This window comes from Acanthochromis polyacanthus, chromosome 12 (assembly GCF_021347895.1).
Source record: "Acanthochromis polyacanthus isolate Apoly-LR-REF ecotype Palm Island chromosome 12, KAUST_Apoly_ChrSc, whole genome shotgun sequence".
NCBI lineage: Eukaryota > Metazoa > Chordata > Actinopteri > Pomacentridae > Acanthochromis > Acanthochromis polyacanthus.
In genome coordinates, this window is record NC_067124.1 from 13537823 (window position 1) to 13559385 (window position 21563).

Here is a 21563-nt window from a genome sequence, read left to right on the forward strand (position 1 = left end):
ATTCCAATACACAGAGCAGCTACATAAATCCACACACACCAAATCGAAATGATAACAAGACTGCTAAAAAAAAAGTTGTTAAATTATTGAAAAAAATAGCAGAAGCAGACTGTTAAAAATCTATTTAGGTCTCCAGAGAAACTCCCTGCCTGCTGATATTTGTTTTGTTCCATTTGTTCTGTTTTTATTGTCTAACTACCCCGGGCCAAACCATCACAAGTGTCTAGCGGGGGGATGTTGGGGGAGCAGCCAAGTTGAGGCAACACTCACGGATTTACATTCAGGAGCCATTTTCTCGGCTACCCAGACTCCAGTCCGAAGAGGTCTCTCTCTCTCTCTCTCTCTCTCTCTGTCTGTCTGTCTGTCTCACTCTCTGCATCTCCATCACTCCCTTCATTATCACAGTCCACTTCATGAGAGAGTAAAGGGAGGAAGCGGGGCTTGGGGGGTGGGGGTGTGGGTGGGTGGAGGTGGTGGAGGGACTGGAGGGTTAAGAGGGAGGGAAGGAAAAGGTGCGAGACAGAGAGCGAGAGACTGACAGACTGGGGGTGGGTGGGGGTACAGAGAGCTGGAGCTATCTGCTGAAATATTCATGTTGGTGCCAGCAGCTTTTCCATTCCCCGCTCAGCAGGGGGCTGCTGTTTGATACATCCATCGCTCTCCCTCTTCTCTTTGCTCCCCCAGCCTCCCCTCCGCTGCCTCCCACCCTCTGTCTCTCTTAACTAGTAAGGCTAGTAGATAGTAAATGCTCTTCAAGAGATGGAAGGTCTGCCTCTCCGTCTCTCTCTCTCTCTCTCTCTGCCAACCTGCTGGACAAAGCATCTTTGCCTCTCGGATGTAAACCGTTCTGCAGCGATAAAACAACTTATGCCATTAAAGACGAGGCTTTCATATGTTCCATAATATTACCATAATCACGGAGAAAACAAAAAAGAAATCAAAATCAAAGCTTGTGGGTGTTGTTTGCTGTACAGAAGGTAAAGCCCCATGAGGTAAAGTTATGATTCGTGACACTGGGATGGATAAATAAAACTGGCATGACTAATACCTTGACTTTCCAAATGACCATTATTTACATGCCAGCTTGAATCACGACTGAATATGCTGATTGTTCTGAATTTTGTGCATTAAACTGAAGACGTTTCTTGATTTGACACCGGACAGAACACAAACAGAGACTCCTATCTCAATATTTTATCCCTATAAGGTTTTTTCATGGATTTTTCTTTCACACAATTTGCCATTTTGCATATATGGTGATGGAGGAGAAGCTACCACTTTATTATGATCACAAGCAACATTACCACAATAACAAGGTTAAAACTACATCTTCAAAAAACAAGCAATTTTAGATAAATATCGTCAAGACCAGACCTAAAAATATCACCCATTTTAAACAATATCACATCACCCTGTTATACTCTCAGAAGTAATTAACACAGAGTCAAAAAGGTGAGAAGCAGTCATGGCTTTCTCTCAGGGATTTTCTAATTAGGGCCACGCATTTATTATTTTGTACCGAGCTCCAGCCTCAAATAGCTACTGGCAAGTTTAGCATCACGTCGCAATTATTTATTGAAGAATTACTGTCAAAGCACGTTTTAGTTAAGCCAAACGCACACGGACAGCAACACTCGAGGTAAACAGAAAATGAAAACTGGGGGTGTGACCGTCGGGGGAAATCACGCCTTTTTGAAGCTGATAATGTTAGTAATGCTGGTGTAAATGAGAAACCGGAGCGCTGTGATGAAAATCTGCTCAAACTTTGTGAGCAAGTGAGCGGCTACATAGAAGAACATTGGCCATGGAGTCGATTGACTTTTGGAAAGAATTGGGTTCATTCACTTCAAGTTTTATCAGAAATGTTTTCTGCCCCAGTGGCCGTTCTCCACAGAGCCAAGAAGCAGTCCAAAGAAAACACAGCTGAAGTTGAATAAAGCAGCAGTTTCAGGCTCGGAGGGCGGGGTTGTGCCATTCGGTGAATAACCACATCATTTTATTTAGAACCGATGTCAGGACTGGTGGTTAAACAGGGAGGGGCTGCCTTCATGGTAACCCTCCATGATGTGTGTTTGTGTGTGCGTGTGTGTGTGTCTGTGTGTGAGTGCACATTTAACCGGCACATGTGTTGGGGGATGTGGCAGATGTTGCAGAGGCAAGGATTAGCGTGTGTGTCTTTAAAAATATCTTTGCCACAGTGGGAAGCCACAGTGGCCAATTACAGTGCAGCATCTGGGCTAGTGCACATTTATTAGTGTGTGTGTGTGTGTGTGTGTGTGTGTGTGTGTGTGTGTGTGTGTGTGTGTGTGTGTGTGTGTGGAGGGGATGGGGAGGTTCAGGCGGAGTTCAGGTTATTCACATCTTAGCATGTAGAGTTTCGGTAAATGGCGCAGCTCGTGTACAACAATGGCGAGTCTTTGTGTCACAGCAGCACAGTCTAAACACACACCATGCAGGAGATGACAGGCTGCAGAGAATTAGAGGGAAGCACAGATGTGTAAATATGGCGAAGCAATGAAGACAATGGTGTGAATGGAAAAGCCACTGGAAGGAAGGAAGGAAGAGTAGAATAACTAAATAAAAGCTCTATCATTTCCAGCAGTGATTTGAGTTTTTTTTCCCTCCACTCTCAGAAAAGAAGGTACAGAATGAAACCATAAAAAGGTACACCTCTACACATTTTTAGTCTGTTGCATAGATCCTTCTGGAGTCAGTGGAAATCTAATTCTGCTCATTTTATTTTCTCATTTTTAATTAAACCACTCTGAGATTGTGATTGCTTGGCAGATTAACTGTTCTGATGGTGAGTCACTGGTTGGGCAGATTTAACTTTAATTTCATTCAGATGAATCAAATAAACAGAGGAAGTGAAACCCTGCAGTGTGGCTGGAGCTTCTGAAGAGATCTTCTAACATATTAAATTTTTCTTTAAAGTCATATTTTACTATGTGTTCTAATTAAGTCTCTGCATTTCTGTTGGTGCTGTTTTCTAGCTGCCCAGTAGGATCATAAAAAGCTAAAGACTTAGTAACACAAAAAATCTGTGACTGACAATAACATGGATGAGCTTCTTCCATCTCCACTGTTGTCTTCGCCATTAATTAAATGATGTAAAAAATCTCATATAAGTCAGAGGCGATAAGAATGTGTGGTGCAGTCATACACAGAAAAACACTATAAAAGGAAATAACCGTTAATCACCTGTGTGCTTCTAAGCCTTTGTGTTATTTCAGGGAATTAAAGGAGGAACCCAATTTTAATTGAGCCACAGAGACAATTGACTGAGCTTCATTTTAATTACTTTGGGGAATCTAAGAGAGAGGCTACTTCAGGAGGCATGAGGTTATTGATGAGCAGAAAATCCTGCTCCATTGCTGCTAATTATGATGACAACTATACAAGATCATGCTGGCTGCCTATCAGATATCCAGTGACGTGATCCATCCCTACTACCTGTATGTGCTGGGAGGTTGTGCTGCAGCTCACAGGTGCATTTCTCTCCCCTGTTCATAATCCTAATGAAATATTCAAAGTTTTTTAAATTCATTTTGCAAAATTTCCATCACCTTCTCCCATTTTTGTGTCCACTTCTTAATGCCAACTAATTTTACTAAGCAGTTGAGCACATTACAGGAGATTTATGATCACTGAAGCCTCTACATGTTGCTATAAATGCTAGTGAGGATAAATAAAAGGCACCAGATGAAGAGCTATAGGTGGAGCAGGACGACACTGAGAACAAGCGGGAGTAGTGGCAGTTGGAGAGCTATTCAATGAGAATGAAAGCTCTCAGATAACTTTAGAGCAGCCACAATTGACGATGTCATCAATCACGGTTTTCCCATGTGTGAGGCTGAGGACAGAGTCGACTCTAATGCGAGCACATTGACAGGAGCTTTCATTATTCATACATTCAGTCCAGATACTGAGCTGGCAGCACAATTTGCAAAACACACCTAAGCTATAAAACTTGCTCTATGAGTTAAGTATTCTTTTCAGCCCAAAACACTACATTATAATAGACTACAAGCTGAGAATGAAGATAGATCTTGTAAACACTTTATAGTGAAAAATATACAATAAAATGAAATCAAACATCAACCCTTGTGATCCTACATGACATCATTCCACACCTCTAATCTGTCAAGAAATAATTATCATTACACTGACATCAGTAAATGGTGATGAGATTGTATTTCCATTTTTAATTAATAGACTAAAGGTGAAATGACCCCAGCTCTGCTGTGATAATTAGCTTTAAAACACCTCATATGGAAAATCTGTTGGTCTCAAAGACAGACTGATGTCTCTGGGTTCAGACAGCTGTCAGTCAGATATACAGAAGTGCTTTGGTTTGGCTGTTAGTTTTGTTAATGTATTGGCTACATGTAGTCACTGATCGGCTCTTGGAGGATAAGAAAAACTAGCCTACTGCCTCAGTAAATGGAGGGAGAGAGAGAGTAATGCAGAGTATGGATTGCTGCAGTGGATATATTGCTGTGCGGAGCAGAATGTGCCCAGCAGGACAGAATTAGTCTATCAAGTCGCATAAGATAAAGCATGTAAAATATCCAGTCAGATAATGGCCGGTCCAGGATATCGACTGCAGCAGAACACCACAAAGCATCCTGCATGTGGTCACATCTGATGCTGGGGAGGGAGAGGATAGAAGCCAACCCAATAAATCTTTCTTTTCTTGGGTTTTACTCAAGAAGCTTATAGATTTTATATTAATTTTAGTTTTCCTATAGCCACCTGATTATTCCAATCGCTTCTACCACAGTTAGACTAGAACTGCCTCCTGAGCCAGAGCCAAGAGACACATAATCCTATTCCATTTGTTGATCAGTGTATGCCTTTGTATGTGCATTTATTTTCTAATCTGGTCTGATGTAAAAACACCTCCATCACCACACACATTACACATCTCCATTTACTCTTCATAACAGCTGAAAACATTCAAAGTTTCTTCCTAAATGCAGGGAGGCCTTCAGCACACCTGCCTGTGTGGAGGAACAATCCAGGTAATGAATTAGTGTTGCTTTGTCAAAACAATAACAAAAAGAATAAAGGAGTGAAAACAGCAATTTACACACTCACCATGCAGACAATTAACCAGCCCACTGAGTGTTGTTTTTGGCCTCCACCTCGTGTCTTTTGTCCCTTTGCTCTGCTATTTCCTCTGCAGGGAGGTTTACTGTGTGTCCATGTGGAGCTACTGCCCCCCTGTGGCCAAAGCCCGTCACTGCTTCTGTTACTGCACTGCAGCTGGAGAACACATGCTGCTGTCTTAGTGATCGGAATAATTAATAATGAATGCAGGATCTTTGGAAGATTGTCTCAAAAATTTCATATTAATTTGCAAAAAATGTGAAGTTTCTCTGTGCAGATCTCAGTTCAACATGTACATATTTTATGACATCATGTGAGTTTGGATTCAAGTTGCATCCTGTAGAAAAGCTCAGTACACCTAAAGCCTCCAGCATACGCTGTGAGAATACACATTTAGAGATATGGAGCGGACCTTTTAACTGATCTTCAGTGGTTTCTCTCAATTAAATATGTCTTAAATCGGTCAGTCTGCCTTTTCTGCTTTGTTTAAATGGAATAAAGAACATACTCTTCTTAAAACCACAACAGTTTCTGTCTTTTTTTCTAATCTTGCCTTTTTTTTTTAGCAGTGTCTATCTATTCTTCAGTATTAAGGTATCCCTACATGCACTACAAAAAATAAATTGCTTATTGTGGTGGATTAATTCAAGCAAGACTGAATCTCTGCAAATTGATTTCCACAGGCCTGCTGCAAACAGTGACAGCCTGAAATGCAGCGTATCAACCTAAATAGTCAATAATTGTACTGAAGGGGCTAAAACATGTTGGTCAGACAACACATCTTCTTCGACTTTGTTTATCATCATCAGCAGAACTGCCATTATCAGTGCGTCCTGAGCAGGGTTCCTCTCAAACTAAGAATATCTCAGAGCGGACCATCATCTAACATTTCCTGCCTATTTGGTTTCACCTTTGTGTCATGCAGCATTTGTTATATGACCACACAACATAATGAAAAAAGGAAAAACAATGACACAAAAGCCTTATTCAGTACCAGTGTAGACAGAGTCTATAATTCTTAAATTAAACGCAAATGAGACGCTCAGATAGATGAGTGTCCTTGGTGGGTTCCCGGACAGGAAAACAACTTCCTCTGCTGCACCGACACTGGAAGCCCTCATGCCTTCTGCGTCAGTGCATCATGGAGAGACCTGCTGTGGTGTCGACCCGCAGGACTCCTTCAGTACCAGAGTACAACATCTCAACCTCCACCTTGGCCTTTGACCAGCATTTCACCTCCACCGCTAAAGGGATCCTCCTCATGGCTGAGATCGTAAGTGTCATTTCTGAGTTTTAGATCTTTGAAGGCTGCACTCTTGTCATTGTGCTCAGTAGCTCTGAAATGGATCTAATGTCAAGAATTTACTACCAGAACCACAGTTTATATGTTTAATAATCAATAGCAGGACAAAGTGGTAATTGTGATGTTTACAAGAGACATTATTTTAGAAGAAACTCACTTTCTAGTCATGTTAAAAGTGCAGATGATGTGAAACATGCTCAGTTAGATTGATCAGTGCTTGAGAAAAATACTGTGTGGATGCATATAAAGACAGCAGTTATTTTAACTAGACTATCTTCTATCATAAAATGTCAAATCCACTGTCAAGAAAGTAGATCTTCATGGCATTCCTGTAAGTGTAATAAAAAGAGTCTGAGAAAAACTAAGAGCTGTGCTTCTATGAAAATAGGAAGTTAACCAAAAAACACCAAGCAAATCAACTCTTCCTCTCTTCTCTCCCTCATTGTCTCTCTTCCTTCCAAATCAGCTGAAGGAAAAAAGTCTGGGCAGCCTTTCTGTAAATACAGCCTGGCTGGCTGCCATGCAGAGGCTCTCAGCTGAAATAATCTGATTTCAAACCACTGCAAAAAGTTTTTAAACAGTAGAATGTCACTTTCGAATGCTGCATATGATTGCAAATGATATAACAAATCAGGAGAGAAATACTAGCGAGAGAGATGCATCAGATGCTGACAAAACAATGAAAACTACATTTTAAGAACATGACTTTCTCCTGCAAATGGGTTAAATAAAAGTGAAACATTTGAGTAACTCAGCAGATGATGTTAAAACTAGTAGTGATTTAATTGTAAGAGAAACCAGCCCAGCTCTCAGTTGTGTTTCACACCAGAAAACGCTTTCTTCCTGCGATATGAACCATCAGCAGGAATCTTTTGTTGTGGAAGAGGAAGGGTGGGGTTTGGAACAGTGTTGGGAGGAAAGCGATTTAGTTACTCACACCCACAATAATTTAATTCAGCTGAGATGGAGAAACTTGAACATTAAATGATAAAAGTGACACAAAACATTCTGCTTTGTTGTTGTTTTTAGTTTGGTTTTGCCTGAATTTACCAGAAAATAATTTAGGACTTCTGTCAGTGCAATATTCAATATATATATATATATATATATATATATATATATATATATATATATATATATATATATATTATGGCATGCCATAATATATATATATATATATATATATATATATACAGTATTCAACCTCATGTGCAGTATTGTAATGGAAATAATTTATTACTCTAGTTTTACTCTTACTTTTACACAATACTTCTTATACTTACACTTGTAGCATTTCTTATTTAGAATTCTCATATTTAGATTTGTTTATTTATTCTTTTACTGTCTGTTGCTGTTGCTCGGCACTGTTCTCTATACACCAAGTCAAATTCCTTTTGTGTACTCACTTGGAAATAAAGGCTTTTCTGATTCTGATTCTGAATTTGAACTTGTCTCACCGCTTTACAAGACATAATGATTTACTGAAACTTTAATCTTCCTCTCCTCCTCCTCCTCCTCCTCCTCCTCCAGGTATTTGGGATGTTAGTGTGGATTCTCATTGGCGGTACAGATTATTATCATCTGTCTGCTCTCTGCTGGGTGATGTTTGTTGCCATCTTGTTCTGGGTTCTGACGGTTTGTCTGTTTATAATTTACCTGACTGGAGTCCACAACAGGATAACACGAGTCCCCTGGAGTACACTGGTAATTCAAACACTAAAATCTGCTCCCTTGACTCTGTGTTCTAACTGAATGTCCTGACCGTAATTTATTTGTGTCTCTTGTAGTCGCTGTGTTTCCACTGTAGTGCGACTGTTCTGTATCTGATTACAGCAGCAGTAGATGCTCTCTCCGTCAACCAGGCCACCAGGGGGCGACACAACTACAACTGTTGGGCAGCTTCAGCAGTAAGACTATCCAGACTATTCAATTCAATTTTTGAACAAGACATCAAAAATAAAGACTGCTTCCATGACTTAAAAAAAATGTAATAGCACATTAACCACATATACAGAGTCATCAGGAATGCCGATAAACAAGGTCAAGATGTAATTAATAAGGTGCAGTTTCAAATATGCTCATTGTACACATATCTGGTTTCAGAGGTGATTTACTACTGCACATGAGACTCATAAGAGAAATCAACTTCAGCTTTTGTCTGTAGCATATCTAAAGAAAAAAAATGACATTCTATATTTCCCATAACTGAGCTGAATTGTGTCTTAATGTGGTTATTTAATGACATCATCAGTCCCACTTTTAATTTTTCTCTTTGGAAAACTTTTGTAGCTGTTCTCATTGACTGATATGAAGACTGGACTTTGTATTTTTCAGTATTTCTCCATCAAAACTACATTCCCAGAGTGAAGAACGACATTTTTCCAACAGCTTCAGTCTAAAGTAAAGCATAAAGGCTCATTTAAATGGATGAATACGATGTGAAACTACATTTTATGTGGTTCAAGTTGGATATTGTGTTCTCATAACACATTCATTTCTAGGTCACTTTTAATGTTGCAAAACTTGATTACATACGTGAGGTGAATGTCCTTGTCTGCGATTGATCAGTGTAGCTTAAAGTTTCTTTATTTGTTAATAGAAAGAGACAACCGCAGCTCAAGGTTATATTTGAGTAAAAGGTTTTAATTTTGATAATAAAGTAGACTAACACGTGCTGGAGATTGATGTCTGCTATGTGGACACACAGCTTTTACCACTGTTTTGACCTGAGTTATTGATGAAGATCATGAGAATTTTTTTTAGTTTAGATTGATTTATGCCTTTGAGACAATGCAGGTTCACTTCACTCTGCTTCATTTGTTTTCCCTCTTCTTCTCTGTTTTCCCATGTCATGTTCTCTCTCATCTTATATCTTTCCACTCCTCTCAGTTCTTTGCATTTCTGACCACTCTGTGCTACACAGGAAGCAGCTACCTGAGCTACCAAGTCTGGAAAATCTCCAGAGAGGATCAGTAATCTCATCGCCTCCTGGTTCAGACTTCCCTGTGTGTCGTATTGTGATGAGGCTGAGTTTACTGAGGAAACTAATCGATTAAAGCGAACAGTGGACTCTTGATTGAGCAGAGGTTTGTTTTCACCATGTTTGAGGCAGGATGTTTGATACAGCCAGAGATCTACAGCTTTGCACACAGTAACTTTCACTAATCTTGTCTTCAGTGTGGGAAAATAAAAAAAAAACAGAAGTCTATTGTTTTACCAAATTCTTTTATTTTGTTATTGACTGCCTTTTCTATAACTTCTACAAGGTCCCAAGAGCCAAAAAAAAAATAAAAAAAAATCAACAATGCACTTTTCCCAAAACACATGCTGCATGGAACAAACTTTACTGGCTCACACTGAACATCATACACATTTCTCCTCCAAACATTAAATATATGCATGAATACGAATCACATGATCATCTGTTTTATTGCTTGTTGTCTTTACAATTCCTCAAAATATGTGTAATTTTGATTAAAAGTGGAATACACAACCTCCCACTTTTAACTGATGCCTCTTCATTTAAAGCATTAAAACCAGCAATTATAGTGTTCATGCTATTATGTATATTATGTTATTATTGTATATTTCATTGCACAAAGAATCAAAAAATTCAATATATTTTAAGCTTTCATCATTAATGCATTTTTTATTGTGTAAAAATCATTTAAGAGACATGTATAATTAAAGTATGATGTAGCATATTTAAGTTGCAGTAATCATTTCCTGACTGAAGCAAACAGGTTGAGTATCAAATGTCATTTATTATTTTTTGCTGTAAGCAGCTGCCCAGTGAGCTGCCAGTGAAGTAATCCCATGTCCATTAAAACGGCCACTCAGCATCTTGAGCTCTGCCTTCGGGTGATGTGGGTAGAAGTTGAAGGAGCTCTGAAACACAGGACTAAAAGTTAATACACAACCATTCATATAAGCGTTGATAACTGCAACAGAGAACCGGTAAAGACCTGTGTTGGCTGGCCGGCAACCAGGAGACGTCCTCTTGAAGTCACGAATATCACTTGGTATATGTAGTTGGTGTGATATTTACCAGAGATCTGAAACATACAAGGCAGCATGAACAAACAGATTCTAAACTATTTAAGAATAATGTCTAATACAAATTAGAGCACACAATAATCTGGACCTAAAGAATACATCCAATGATATATTTTTTAAAAGAGCTAAAACATCTATAAATGCCAAATATCAACTTAAGATTGTTTAAAATTATTACATGAATTAATGAAACTTAAATAAAGCACAATGACTTGTCAGAGTTATTAGGTGAGAATAATATGAAACTGATGTTTTTAGTATCAATAACACCTCTGACCTGAGAAATGGTTTCTCCATCAAACAGGTTAATCTCAAGCGCTGTCCCAACTTTTTTGCCGACCAAAGGCGACCAATGGCTGCTATTCTTCAGCTGAATACTGGAATAGGCAGAGGAAACACAGAGTTGCCCACCAAATATAAATATATTTGTGTATGAAAAATGACTGATCAAACAATAAGTAATAAACAATAGAAAATTTTGAAATTGAGTTAACTAGTGCAGGGATTGTGGCATTATTCCGTTGAGGAATAAGTATGAATTCAAATTCAACAAACTAAGGAGCTGCAAAGATATCACAACTGAACTGACAAATAATTTCAAGTCTTTGAGTGCCTGTAAATCATTTAAAATGTTTACAGTTCACAGTTCAATTAAATATCTTTCAAAACATGACATATATGTGGTCTACACACACAGATGTGCTGCATGACAGCCACACATTAACACATCTGCATGATATATAAATGAAGCAATGTCACTGTTAGTAAAACATGCTCAGCATATTTACCAAAGGATGGACTGATTCCATATTACACAATTTAAAAAAAAAAGAGAGAAAAAACATACAATAGCATGTCTGATTTATACCGGCCAGTCTGGCTACTGACTGAACACTGATCACCACTGTTACGGTGGCTGCAATCCTGAGCAGAAATTCATCAAAAACTTGAGTTGAGGACTTTTCAGACCATCCTTCACCTTTTGTGACTTCTAGTCTATAGCACATGTTGACAAGAGAGAGGGAGACTGACCCTGTAATGTAAGCACTGGAAATCTCCCAGACCCTGACTGCTCTGATCCCTCCCGGTCCCTCTGTGGAGAACGAAGTGCCGCTGCCTCCTCCAACAGCTTTAGAGAAGGAGTACTTCACCTCCAGAGCTGCAGAGGTTAAAAAAAAGATATTAGGATGAAAATGGCATCTGGACTCAACTATTAAAATATAAAGATCTTAACAGGAGTTTGGTGTTAGTTTTAAGAAGACAAATTAATGTACACAGCATGCAATAGATGGGTTTTCTTACATTTTGCCAGGCAGCTGGCACAGAGCAGGACAATGAGCGAGAGCGAAAACATTCTCGCGACACTGAAACAGAAGTTTAAAAAATAGCATCTTTTTCATCTATGGAAAGTTTCTCACACATAAAACAATCTGAAGGAGTCAGTCAACAGCCTTTATATGACCTCAAGACAATGTCAGTAGTGGTAAAATAGAATTAAAAACATCAATATTTGGAAAAAAAAAGTTTAAATTCTTCAATAAGGAGCAGCTTTTTCTTTAAGGATTCAAAAGCTGCGATCTTAAAACCTCCAGATACAGACGAACTCACCAGAAGTCTGATCTCCTGAAACCAGCCTGAGTCCTGAACAGAGGATGAAGTGACACTGTGTCAGCGGCACTTATATTTGCACATAACAACCATAGATACACACAGACATGCACCATGTGCACGCACACGCACACGCACACGCACACACACACACACACACACACACACACACACACACACACACACACACACACACACACACACACACACACACACACACACACACAGAGGCACACCTTAACATTCCTATTTTATTTTGAGGTTGTGATTCCAGGAACTGAAAAAAAGGATCCAGGAAGAGAACATTTTTGAAGCTCATCATCAAGTTCAGCAGCATATTTTTGCTCCACACTTGTGAGAAGTCCAGTCGGAACTACAGCATTTTTATAGCACAATTACTGCATTGAAGAATACGTTTCAGCTGCAACAACTTATTTAACCCTAGCTGATGCAGTGAGGAGCTTCTCATTTCTTACACAACTATGTTGGAAGACATATCCTGTGGTCGTAGAAAGGATGCTAATCTGTTTCAGAAGGGTCAAATAATTGGCCTGATTCAAGCAAAGAAAACAACTAAGGAGATTTCTGAAACAACTGAAATCGGGTTAAGAACCGTCTAATGTATTACTATCATTGATGCACAAAATGGGTCAAAAGTAACCCAAATCCAATGGAAAATGTGTATCTCCTGACCCACACTGCGCATCAAAGAGTGAAAACCTGAAGGAAGGTGGTGAACCATCGTCTTCGAAGAAGAAATGCACTCGGTCATGTGATCTGATGAGTCCAGATTTACCCAGTTCCAAAGTAATGGGTACATCAAAGTAAGAAGAGAGGTGGATGAAGTGATGGACTCATCATGGCTACTGCCTACAAGCCTGTGGGGGTTAGGGTTATGATCTGGGGTTGGTCAGGTTCAATAACGTTATGTTCCCAAAGAATGAGGTCAGCTGACTGTGTAAGTATACTAAAAAAGTACCAAGTTTTTCTTCACTGATGTCATGGACATGTTCCAAGACGACGATGTCAGGATTCATGGGGCTCACATTGTGAATGAGTGATTCAGGAAGCATGTGACTTCATTTTTACTCATGGATTGTCCTCCACAGAGTCCAGACTTCAGCCCCATTGAGAATCTTTGGGATGTGCTGGAGAAGACTCTCGGTCCGACTCTCACATCATCAATATAAGATCTTGGTAGAAAATGAAGGCAACTCTGGACAGAAATAAATGCTGTGACATTGCAGAAGCTTATCAGGACGATGTCTAGAGAAATGTGTGCCGTTTTCAAAGCTAAAGGTGGTCTAACGAAATATTAGCATGTGTGACTTTTTTTGGATGAGCAGTGTAGTCGGCTAGGCAATAACACCTCAAAGCCCATTTTACAGCTATCAGGTCTATTCATCAAAAGATAAACTTCCAAGTTGTCACAGAAAAATTAATGCTCAAATGTTGATTTTCCCCAAACATTAAAATAACATAATTTAGTTCATTTTTAGCTTTAGAAACTATTTGGAAAAGAATCACCTTTAGGTGAAGCTGTACAGATGTAGCAGAAAAAAATTCTTTACATACTTTGACATGTACCATCAGGGGCGGTTTTATATGGAAGCGAATGTGACTCAAAACTCAAATTCAAAAGCATCAGCAGAAATGCTTTTGTATTTCAAAGTCATGGCTGCACTTTTTGACTCAAAAATAAAGTTATAAAGCAATATTCCAAAATGCAATTTCATTTTCTTCTTCAACACTGCTCATTCTGTGACTAAATGAAAAAGCAAAAGCAAACTCAGAAATGCTTTTTCATTTTCAAAACATTCACCAGCAAAAAGGTAACAAAATTCAATTTGAAATGTCAAATTCGAAAATGCAAAAGCATTAGCAGAAATGCTTTTGCATTTCAAAGTCATTGCTGCACTATTTGACTCAAAAATGAAATGAAAAAGCAATATTCCAAAATGCAATTTCATTTTCTTCTTCAACACTGCTCATTCTGTGACTAAACGAAAAAGCAAAAGCAAACTCAGAAATGCTTTTTCATTTTCGTGTTCGCCCCGCAAAAAGTGTCTCATAATTCAAATGCAAATGCATTCTCAAGTGGCGCAGGAAAGTGACGTCACGGACCCTCCCTCGTTCTGGCCCCTTCTGCATTTTACTAGCCTAGCCGCGCTAGACAACCCACGGCAACGAATTTAATTCTCTGCCAGGGAGGGTCTAGTTACCCTCCATAAGGCTCGAGGCTGGATTCTCCTAAAACTGGCCGGACCAATCACCATGAAGTGTAGAGTCAGAAGGCGGGCGTAACTAAGTGACGACAGAGGCGTGACGATTCTGATAGAAACAACCAGCGCACAATAAACAGTGATCTTTCGACTCGGCTTTGGCCACAGCCCTTAAAGATTTGAAGCTAAAATTCAACTTGAAAGATAAACAAAGGACGGCACTGAAGTGTTTCATTGAGAAGAAAGACATATTTGGACTTATGCCGACGGGATATGGCAAATCCTTAATATCCCAGTTGGTTCCGCGGCTCCGCTGGTTGGGAAGCTAATGGGACTTAGCCACAATCCGCCGGTCCTCACGGAACTATGTCAGCCTATTCGTTGTGTTGATTGGTTGTATACCTACCCAATTGCTGCAGAGGGATTTGATAGACAACCTTTTAGCCCGCCTCCCTCCCTGTCGAGCTTCCCTAGACCCTTGTGCCGTCAGAAACATGGGTGTAGCATGGCTAGGCTAGCATTTTACGGCATTTTAAACAATGCCGGCTCATTGCGCTGCATTTAATTGCACACTACGTCGAATGTTGGAGACAAGGAAACTTGGAATAACTTTCCATAGGTAAGAATTTTTTTTGGTTCTTTTTTCATTGTTAAATCTTGTTCAGAGTCTATGAGCGCTAACCAGTTAGCCGCTAGCAAAACACTAACGCAAGCTAACAGCTGGACAACCAAACACCAGACGATTATTAGTAGCTGTAGTATAGCTGTACAAGTAGTAGTAGTAGTAATACTAAAAGTACACGCAGCAGTAATAGTAATACCAAAAGTTCAAGCAGCAGTAGCAGTATAAATAGCCGTTAGAGTAGTAGAAGTGTCAGCATTTGTAATAGTATTACAAGTTGTAGTAGCAGTGACAGTATCAGCAGCAGTAGTTGGTGTATTACTACTGCTACTAGTAGTCGCATTACTATTAATACCACCAATACTACCAATAGTAGTTATAAAGCCTAGCTCGTGTGTGTGTGTGTGTATATATATATATATATATATATATATATAGATAGATATATATATATATATATATATATATAGAGAGAGAGAGAGAGAGATTAGCATCTATGTTCTTCCTCCAAACCCATTTTATGATTGGGATTTCAGGCAATTCTTTAGGACTGCTCTCACATAATTGAAATGTTACTAAACAATGTTATACTGATCAAATTAAATAACTTTGGTCTCCAGAATATTGGCTACTTCTGTTCTTTGTGCTTAATTTAATAGCATGATTTAGATATGTTGTTGTGTACAGACTTATATACTTTTTTGCCTATTGTTTTTACTCCATGTAGGCCTGCAGCAAGCAGTCACGTGACCTGTCGTCAGGCCAATAGAAAATAATAGGGAGAAAAAAAGTAAACATTTTACAATTTTTAGACCTTTATTGTGAGACTGTTATGTTTTGTTCTGTGGACAAACGTAGGTATTTCACATTTGGCCATGAGACTGGGTTGCAACTGGGTTGCCCTGTGCATGCGTGGGTTTTCTCCGTGTACTCCGGCTTCCTCCCACAGCCCAAAAATATGCTGAGGTTAATTGGTCACTTTAAATTGCACGTAGGTCAGAATGTGAGCGTGATTGTTTGTCTGTATATGTAGCCCTGTGACAGACTGGTGACCTGGGTGTCCCCTGCCTTCCCCGAGTCAGCTGGGATAGGCTCCAGCAAACAAGGGTTAGTTCAAATCACTGTTAGAACTGTAGAATATGACAACAACAATACAGTCACATATGCAATGACAGATGCAAATTCCCTAAATCATGTTTTCTATTGAAGCATCTCATTGTAATCCATCCATCCATCCATCCATCCATCCATCCATCCATCCATTCTCCATACACTGCTCAATCCTCAACAGGATCACGGGGGGCTGGAGTCTATCCCAGCCGACTCATAACAAAGGCAGGAGACACTCTGGACAGGTCACCAGTCTACCACAGGGCTACATACAGGGACAAACAATCACACTCACATTCACATCCTATTGTAATGTCTTAGGTAATTTCCCTTCAACAGGACACCTTCCAGCAGAGGTGATGTCATGCAAATTAACAACAAACCATATTTAAGTGCTTGTTACCTCCGCCAAGGAGGTTATGCGATCGGGTCCGTTTATTTATTTGTCTGTCTGTGTGCGTGTCTGTGGACAGGATTTCTCCGAAACTACTTGTCGGATCTTCATGAAATTTTCACCAGAGGTGGATCTTGGCGCAGGGAAGACTCCATTCAAATTTTGTGTTGATCCGGATTTATATTTTCCAACTTTACCATCCACATCTTCCCTTGGGCTGCACAGTGGTGTAAGTGGTTAGCACTTTGCCTTGCAGCAAGAAGATCCCTGGTTCGAATCCCGGGGTGGGCCTGGGATCTTTCTGCATGGAGTTTGCATGTTCTCCCTGTGCATGCGTGGGTTTTCTCCGGGCACTCCGGCTTCCTCCCACAGTTCAAAAATATGCTAACGTTAATTGATAACTCTAAATTGCCCGTAGGTATGAATGTGAGTGTGATTGTTTGTCTGTGTATGTAGCCCTGTGACAGACTGGCGACCTGTCCAGGGTGTCCCCTGCCTTCGCCCGAGTCAGCTGAGATAGGCTCCAGCACCCCCCGCGACCCTAATGAATATAAAGCGGTGTGTAGAGAATGGATGGATGGATGGATCTTCCCTTGGCGGAGGTCAGAAATCTCGGATTGCTCTTGTTTGTTTGTGTATTAACAGACCCGCAAGTCAGGTTTGAACTGTATTTAGAATCCACTCCCATGTTTTTATTTTTGTTGGCTGAACATCAAACCAAAAAGCATTGATGAAATTTCCCACAAAGATGCACTGGAACAGCACAATGGATTACTGTAGTGGAACTGGTGACATAACCTGGCTGAACTGCACTTTCTGGTTTGTTAAGATAAGTCAAAGTCAGACATACACATGTAATCTGTCTGTTTCTTTGGTAAATTGTAAACTACACAGAATGTTTTTTTGTTTTTATTTTTTGCAGAAATGGGGGAATAATAAGCTGGTTATAAAACAACTGCAAATAATGAATCACATTTTGCATATGACAACAAACTGATCACATTCAATTAACTGATCTGACGAGATTCTGACATTTCAAACATTGTGATTTACCAGCAGATAAGGAAAGACTCACACTCACTTTAGTTTCTGATGACGGCGGCTGCAATGTCATTTTTTGTGTCACCTCACGAGACTACAGCTTTAACTAAAAACTTTTGCTAAAAAAAAAAGAAGCAGCATAAAAAACTTCTTTTGTATACATTGATCAAAACCACTTGTGTCACCAGAACATCTCTGACCTCTTAATGGTGGACATGAGACCTCTTTGGGTGACACCAAGACTTTGGCAGTGTATCCTTTGCATTGTGGGTGGTTTCACTGGGGATCAGGCTAGTTTGAGTGCATCATTTGGATGATGGTTCTTTTTCTGGCTATTTTGCGTGCTCCTTGAGATGTTCTTGGTGGTAAATTGCCATGCAGAGGAGGTCACTGGGAATGGAAGGCATGCAAAGTAACTCATCACTATTTGAGGTTTTACAAGTAACATCCTTTCAGATGTTATTGTTGCTGATGTAGAACAACATCAGCTTCTGCCATACATCTACTTCTGTTTTTGTCAGCGCTCCCTGTACTGTATTAGATGTTATGTGCTTCAAACCTTACTTTATTGTTTTATTTAATTTTTTTTCATTTCTTTTTGCCTGCTTTGTAATGCGTGTTCGACTTAGACTGTTACTAATATTATTATTACTATTATTAATACTGTTATTATTATTAGTTATTACTATTACTTTTATTATTATATGACAGCAGCATTTTTATATACAAAAGGAATAGATAGATCTGGTTTAGCTATTATACACTTCCAGTTTTTGGACATTAAAATCTTGATATAAACGCTCTACTATTAACGATTATAACTGTGAATATTTAAATGCAAAACTGCTATGTTTTTTTTTTAAACCCAGCAATAAATATATCTAAGCATCATTTCCTAGCTCACACTAAAACCAATAAACTAAACTCTCTCCAAAGGTGAAATAGTTGAAAAGCAGGTTTGATTGAAGAGCTGTAATCAATGCTTTTTTTGTCCTTTGTGAGATCTGTAACTGTGAGCAGTGATCTCCACCTCCTGGTCAGACAATCTCAGCTTCACATTCTGAGAACAAATAACATGGGAGTGATTTCAGCTGGTTACTGTCTCTGCAAGTAAGGCCTGTTTTTCTTGTCTGTGGAAGATCTTGTAGTTAATCAGAATCATCAGAAAAAGATTTTATTTATCCCCAATGGGCAATTAGGAGGGCAAAGAGTGGCACATTTAAAAAAAGAGCAAGAGACAGAAAAAACACAAAAAGACGGGTGGGCGAAAGCAACAGATAATGTGCAGTGGCAGGCCTGCTGCCAGTAACAGTAAGAGTGTTGCTGCTGAGGTAGTAAAGGCAGTATCACATTGGCCACGTTTACATGAAGTTTTTTAATTCAGAATTATTAATTTGGAATTAACTCATTCGGAATTACAGTTTTGTGCTTTGCGTTTACATGGAAATATTAATTCCGAATTAAAGTTTACATGGACCGCACGTTTATTCCCCTTCCTTAATTCCACTGAAACGCTTTGGCATTGGAAAGGATTCTGATTGGACAGGGAGTGGACGTGATGTATCCCTGTTGACCGGAAGAAATCAAACTCCATTTGTCACGGCATTTTTTCCCCAACAACACGGAGGAACAACTAATAAGCACGCTTTTTGCTTTGCTTTCTATTGTCGTTTTGAAACAGCAGCTTGACAATGGCGTACTACTTCTGTTGAAGTTGCAAGAATGTGCTCACGTCAGTAAGGTTGCAGAACGTGTACATCGCTACGTCATCGCCACGTGAGGAGTCAAGCATGCGCAGAATGACCGGAATTAACTAAAGTGGAATTAACTGTATACATGAATGGAACATACACAGGAATTAGTTTATTCAGAATTAAGTTTATTCGGAATTAACTTTTTAATTCAGAATTAAGTGTTTACAAGGAGATTTTAAAGCGGAATTAACTTTAATTCCGAATTAAAGAGGAATAAAAGGTCTCATGTTAACGTGGTCAGTGTCCTTTTAAGTGTCAGAGATGTAAAACAGCAGAACTTTTTAAAATTTTGCCTCAAAGGAGAATATTTGGAAAGAGAAATAAATAAATTAGGCTCAATTTGTAGCTTGTACTTGGTCACATTGGCTGTAGCTGCAACATTATCCTGACACACATAGAGACTATGCTTTTTAAAATACCAGTTTCTGCATAAAGTGACATAGTTCTGTGTAAAGCAGTGAAAAAAGGTAGTGAGTGAGTGGAGCATAGAATTATGTAATCAGAGAAAGTAGGAGAAATGTTGCGTCAAGGATGAAAGCTTCAAACTGTATGTACCTCCTGATCATCACGTAAAGTGGGTGTAAAATGTCACTTTCGGAAAGTTTCAGAGAACCCACAAAACTGCAGTCAATGCCTCAAGTTGTGTTCAGAAACTTAAGGCTGAAGTGACTGAAACCACGCAAGTAGGTCACTTCCTCTCTCATCTTTTTCCTCTGTGGCCATGTTAGTTCTGACCCATGATGCAACAGTTCTGCTCTTAACTACATTCCAGTAATGGGACTTTGACATAACAGCTTCTATAGATGTTACTCTTTTAATGTCTAAACCGCTGGCAACAAAAGTGAGTACACCCCTAAGTGAAAATGTCCAAATTGGACAGGTGAATGTCCTGAGCAAAACTAGGATATTTTTTGAAAAGCCCTTGTAGCAACAGTTCCAAATTTGAGTCTGCAGTGGGTTCCCAAGCTAATCATATATAATAAGCTTTTTTACTAAATACTGTCTGTAATGAACGTTTGTGGTCATCTCCTCTATATAGTATTTGGACTAGTTGTTATCCATCCCAACTGCAACTACTATGGGTAGGAGATGACAAACAAAAGCTTAATATGAATAAAAGGATAATACAAACTTGGCATAAAGACCAACAGAGACATGAGAATGGTTCCTGAGAATTTCCTCCACTCATTATCATGGGTGTGAAAGTTTTCTCAATTCTCAAATTCAGCCAAAAATATTTTGAGAGAACTTAGTTTTGGGTCTAAAGTAACAAATAAGTCAACTCTCAACTAAATCTGAGATGACTGACTCACTGACTGACCCATAAACATGTAATAGTTGGATAGTCATGAAACATTCTGTTAATTAAACTATTTCACTGTAACACTGAGCTCCATCCACTCGAGAAAGCAATGTTTGAAAAATAAATACAAATAAGAAAACAACACAACTGTTTGCATTAACCTTTTAGAGTTACTTAAATTTAAGAACTTTTTTTCAACCAACAAACTGCATGAAATGAACTGTCTGTTGAACAACGACAGCTAGAATGTGATGAAGTTATGTTTGTTCAGTGACGCAGAAACACACAGGAATAATATAATTTGTTGCTTTCTTTTTAATTGATTCTGCTGTTCTTACCTTCAAACAAGTACAATTACAGTTATATTTTTCTTTTTTATTAGTTTTTTTATGTTTTTGAGAGGAATCAAAATAAACATGTTTGTTTGAAAGTTAACACAAAAGAACAGCGTCATAGATTCACTTAGTTAACAGCTCAAAGAAATACTTGGTATATTTGGAAACAACTATATGTGTGATTTAATTCCTTTTTTTCCAGACTTGTGTTGCCTTTTGTAGTATTGGGATCAGATTTTGACACCTGTGCTCCTTAAACTATCTTCTTGGGTCATTACTGGCTGTGACAGTGGAGCAGGTATAATTTTCACCTTGTGAGTCTATCCATCTTTGGCATTATGACAAATGTGGTCCTGGAGACATTTACTTGGTAAGCATTTCTGGAAGAACTTTTTTGCAAAATTTTCTCTCTATGTCTAAAACTGATTTTACAATAATGTAGAAAACATTACTGACTTTATTAATAAGGCCTCAGACATGTGCATCAACTGTGAAATTAAATGAAAAACTTTGCTCCATTCTTCTTGGGACTGTTTGACCCTTCAAAAGCTGTGATTTAACTGCGAACAATTTAACTGCTGTGCATGTTTCTTCCTCGTTCACCTTTATATTCTGCAAGAAGGTGTTGAAACCAGAGGAGGTTTGCACTGGCTGAGACAATGTTTTACTTTTTTGAAATGAAAAAGGTTTTTGAGCAATTAAA

General features: G+C 38.9%; 2 protein-coding genes across 2 annotated transcripts; one reads left to right on the plus strand and one right to left on the minus strand.

Moving 5' to 3' along the window:
* Positions 1-6134: 6134 nt before the first annotated feature.
* Positions 6135-9825, plus strand: cmtm8b (CKLF-like MARVEL transmembrane domain containing 8b). The gene is made up of 4 exons (XM_022190398.2): positions 6135-6385; positions 7946-8119; positions 8203-8322; positions 9305-9825. Exons 1-4 carry the CDS (start codon positions 6254-6256, stop codon positions 9389-9391), a joined length of 513 nt encoding a protein of 170 aa, XP_022046090.1. The 5' UTR covers positions 6135-6253; the 3' UTR covers positions 9392-9825.
* A 201-nt stretch (positions 9826-10026) lies between these two features.
* On the minus strand, positions 10027-11825 carry LOC110948712 (zymogen granule membrane protein 16-like). The gene is made up of 5 exons (XM_022190394.2): positions 11774-11825; positions 11504-11630; positions 10749-10848; positions 10381-10470; positions 10027-10303 (listed from the first exon to the last, which is right to left on the minus strand). The coding sequence occupies exons 1-5, from the start codon at positions 11823-11825 to the stop codon at positions 10181-10183; spliced, it is 492 nt and encodes a 163-aa protein (XP_022046086.1). The 3' UTR covers positions 10027-10180.
* Between the last annotated feature and the right edge of the window lie 9738 nt (positions 11826-21563).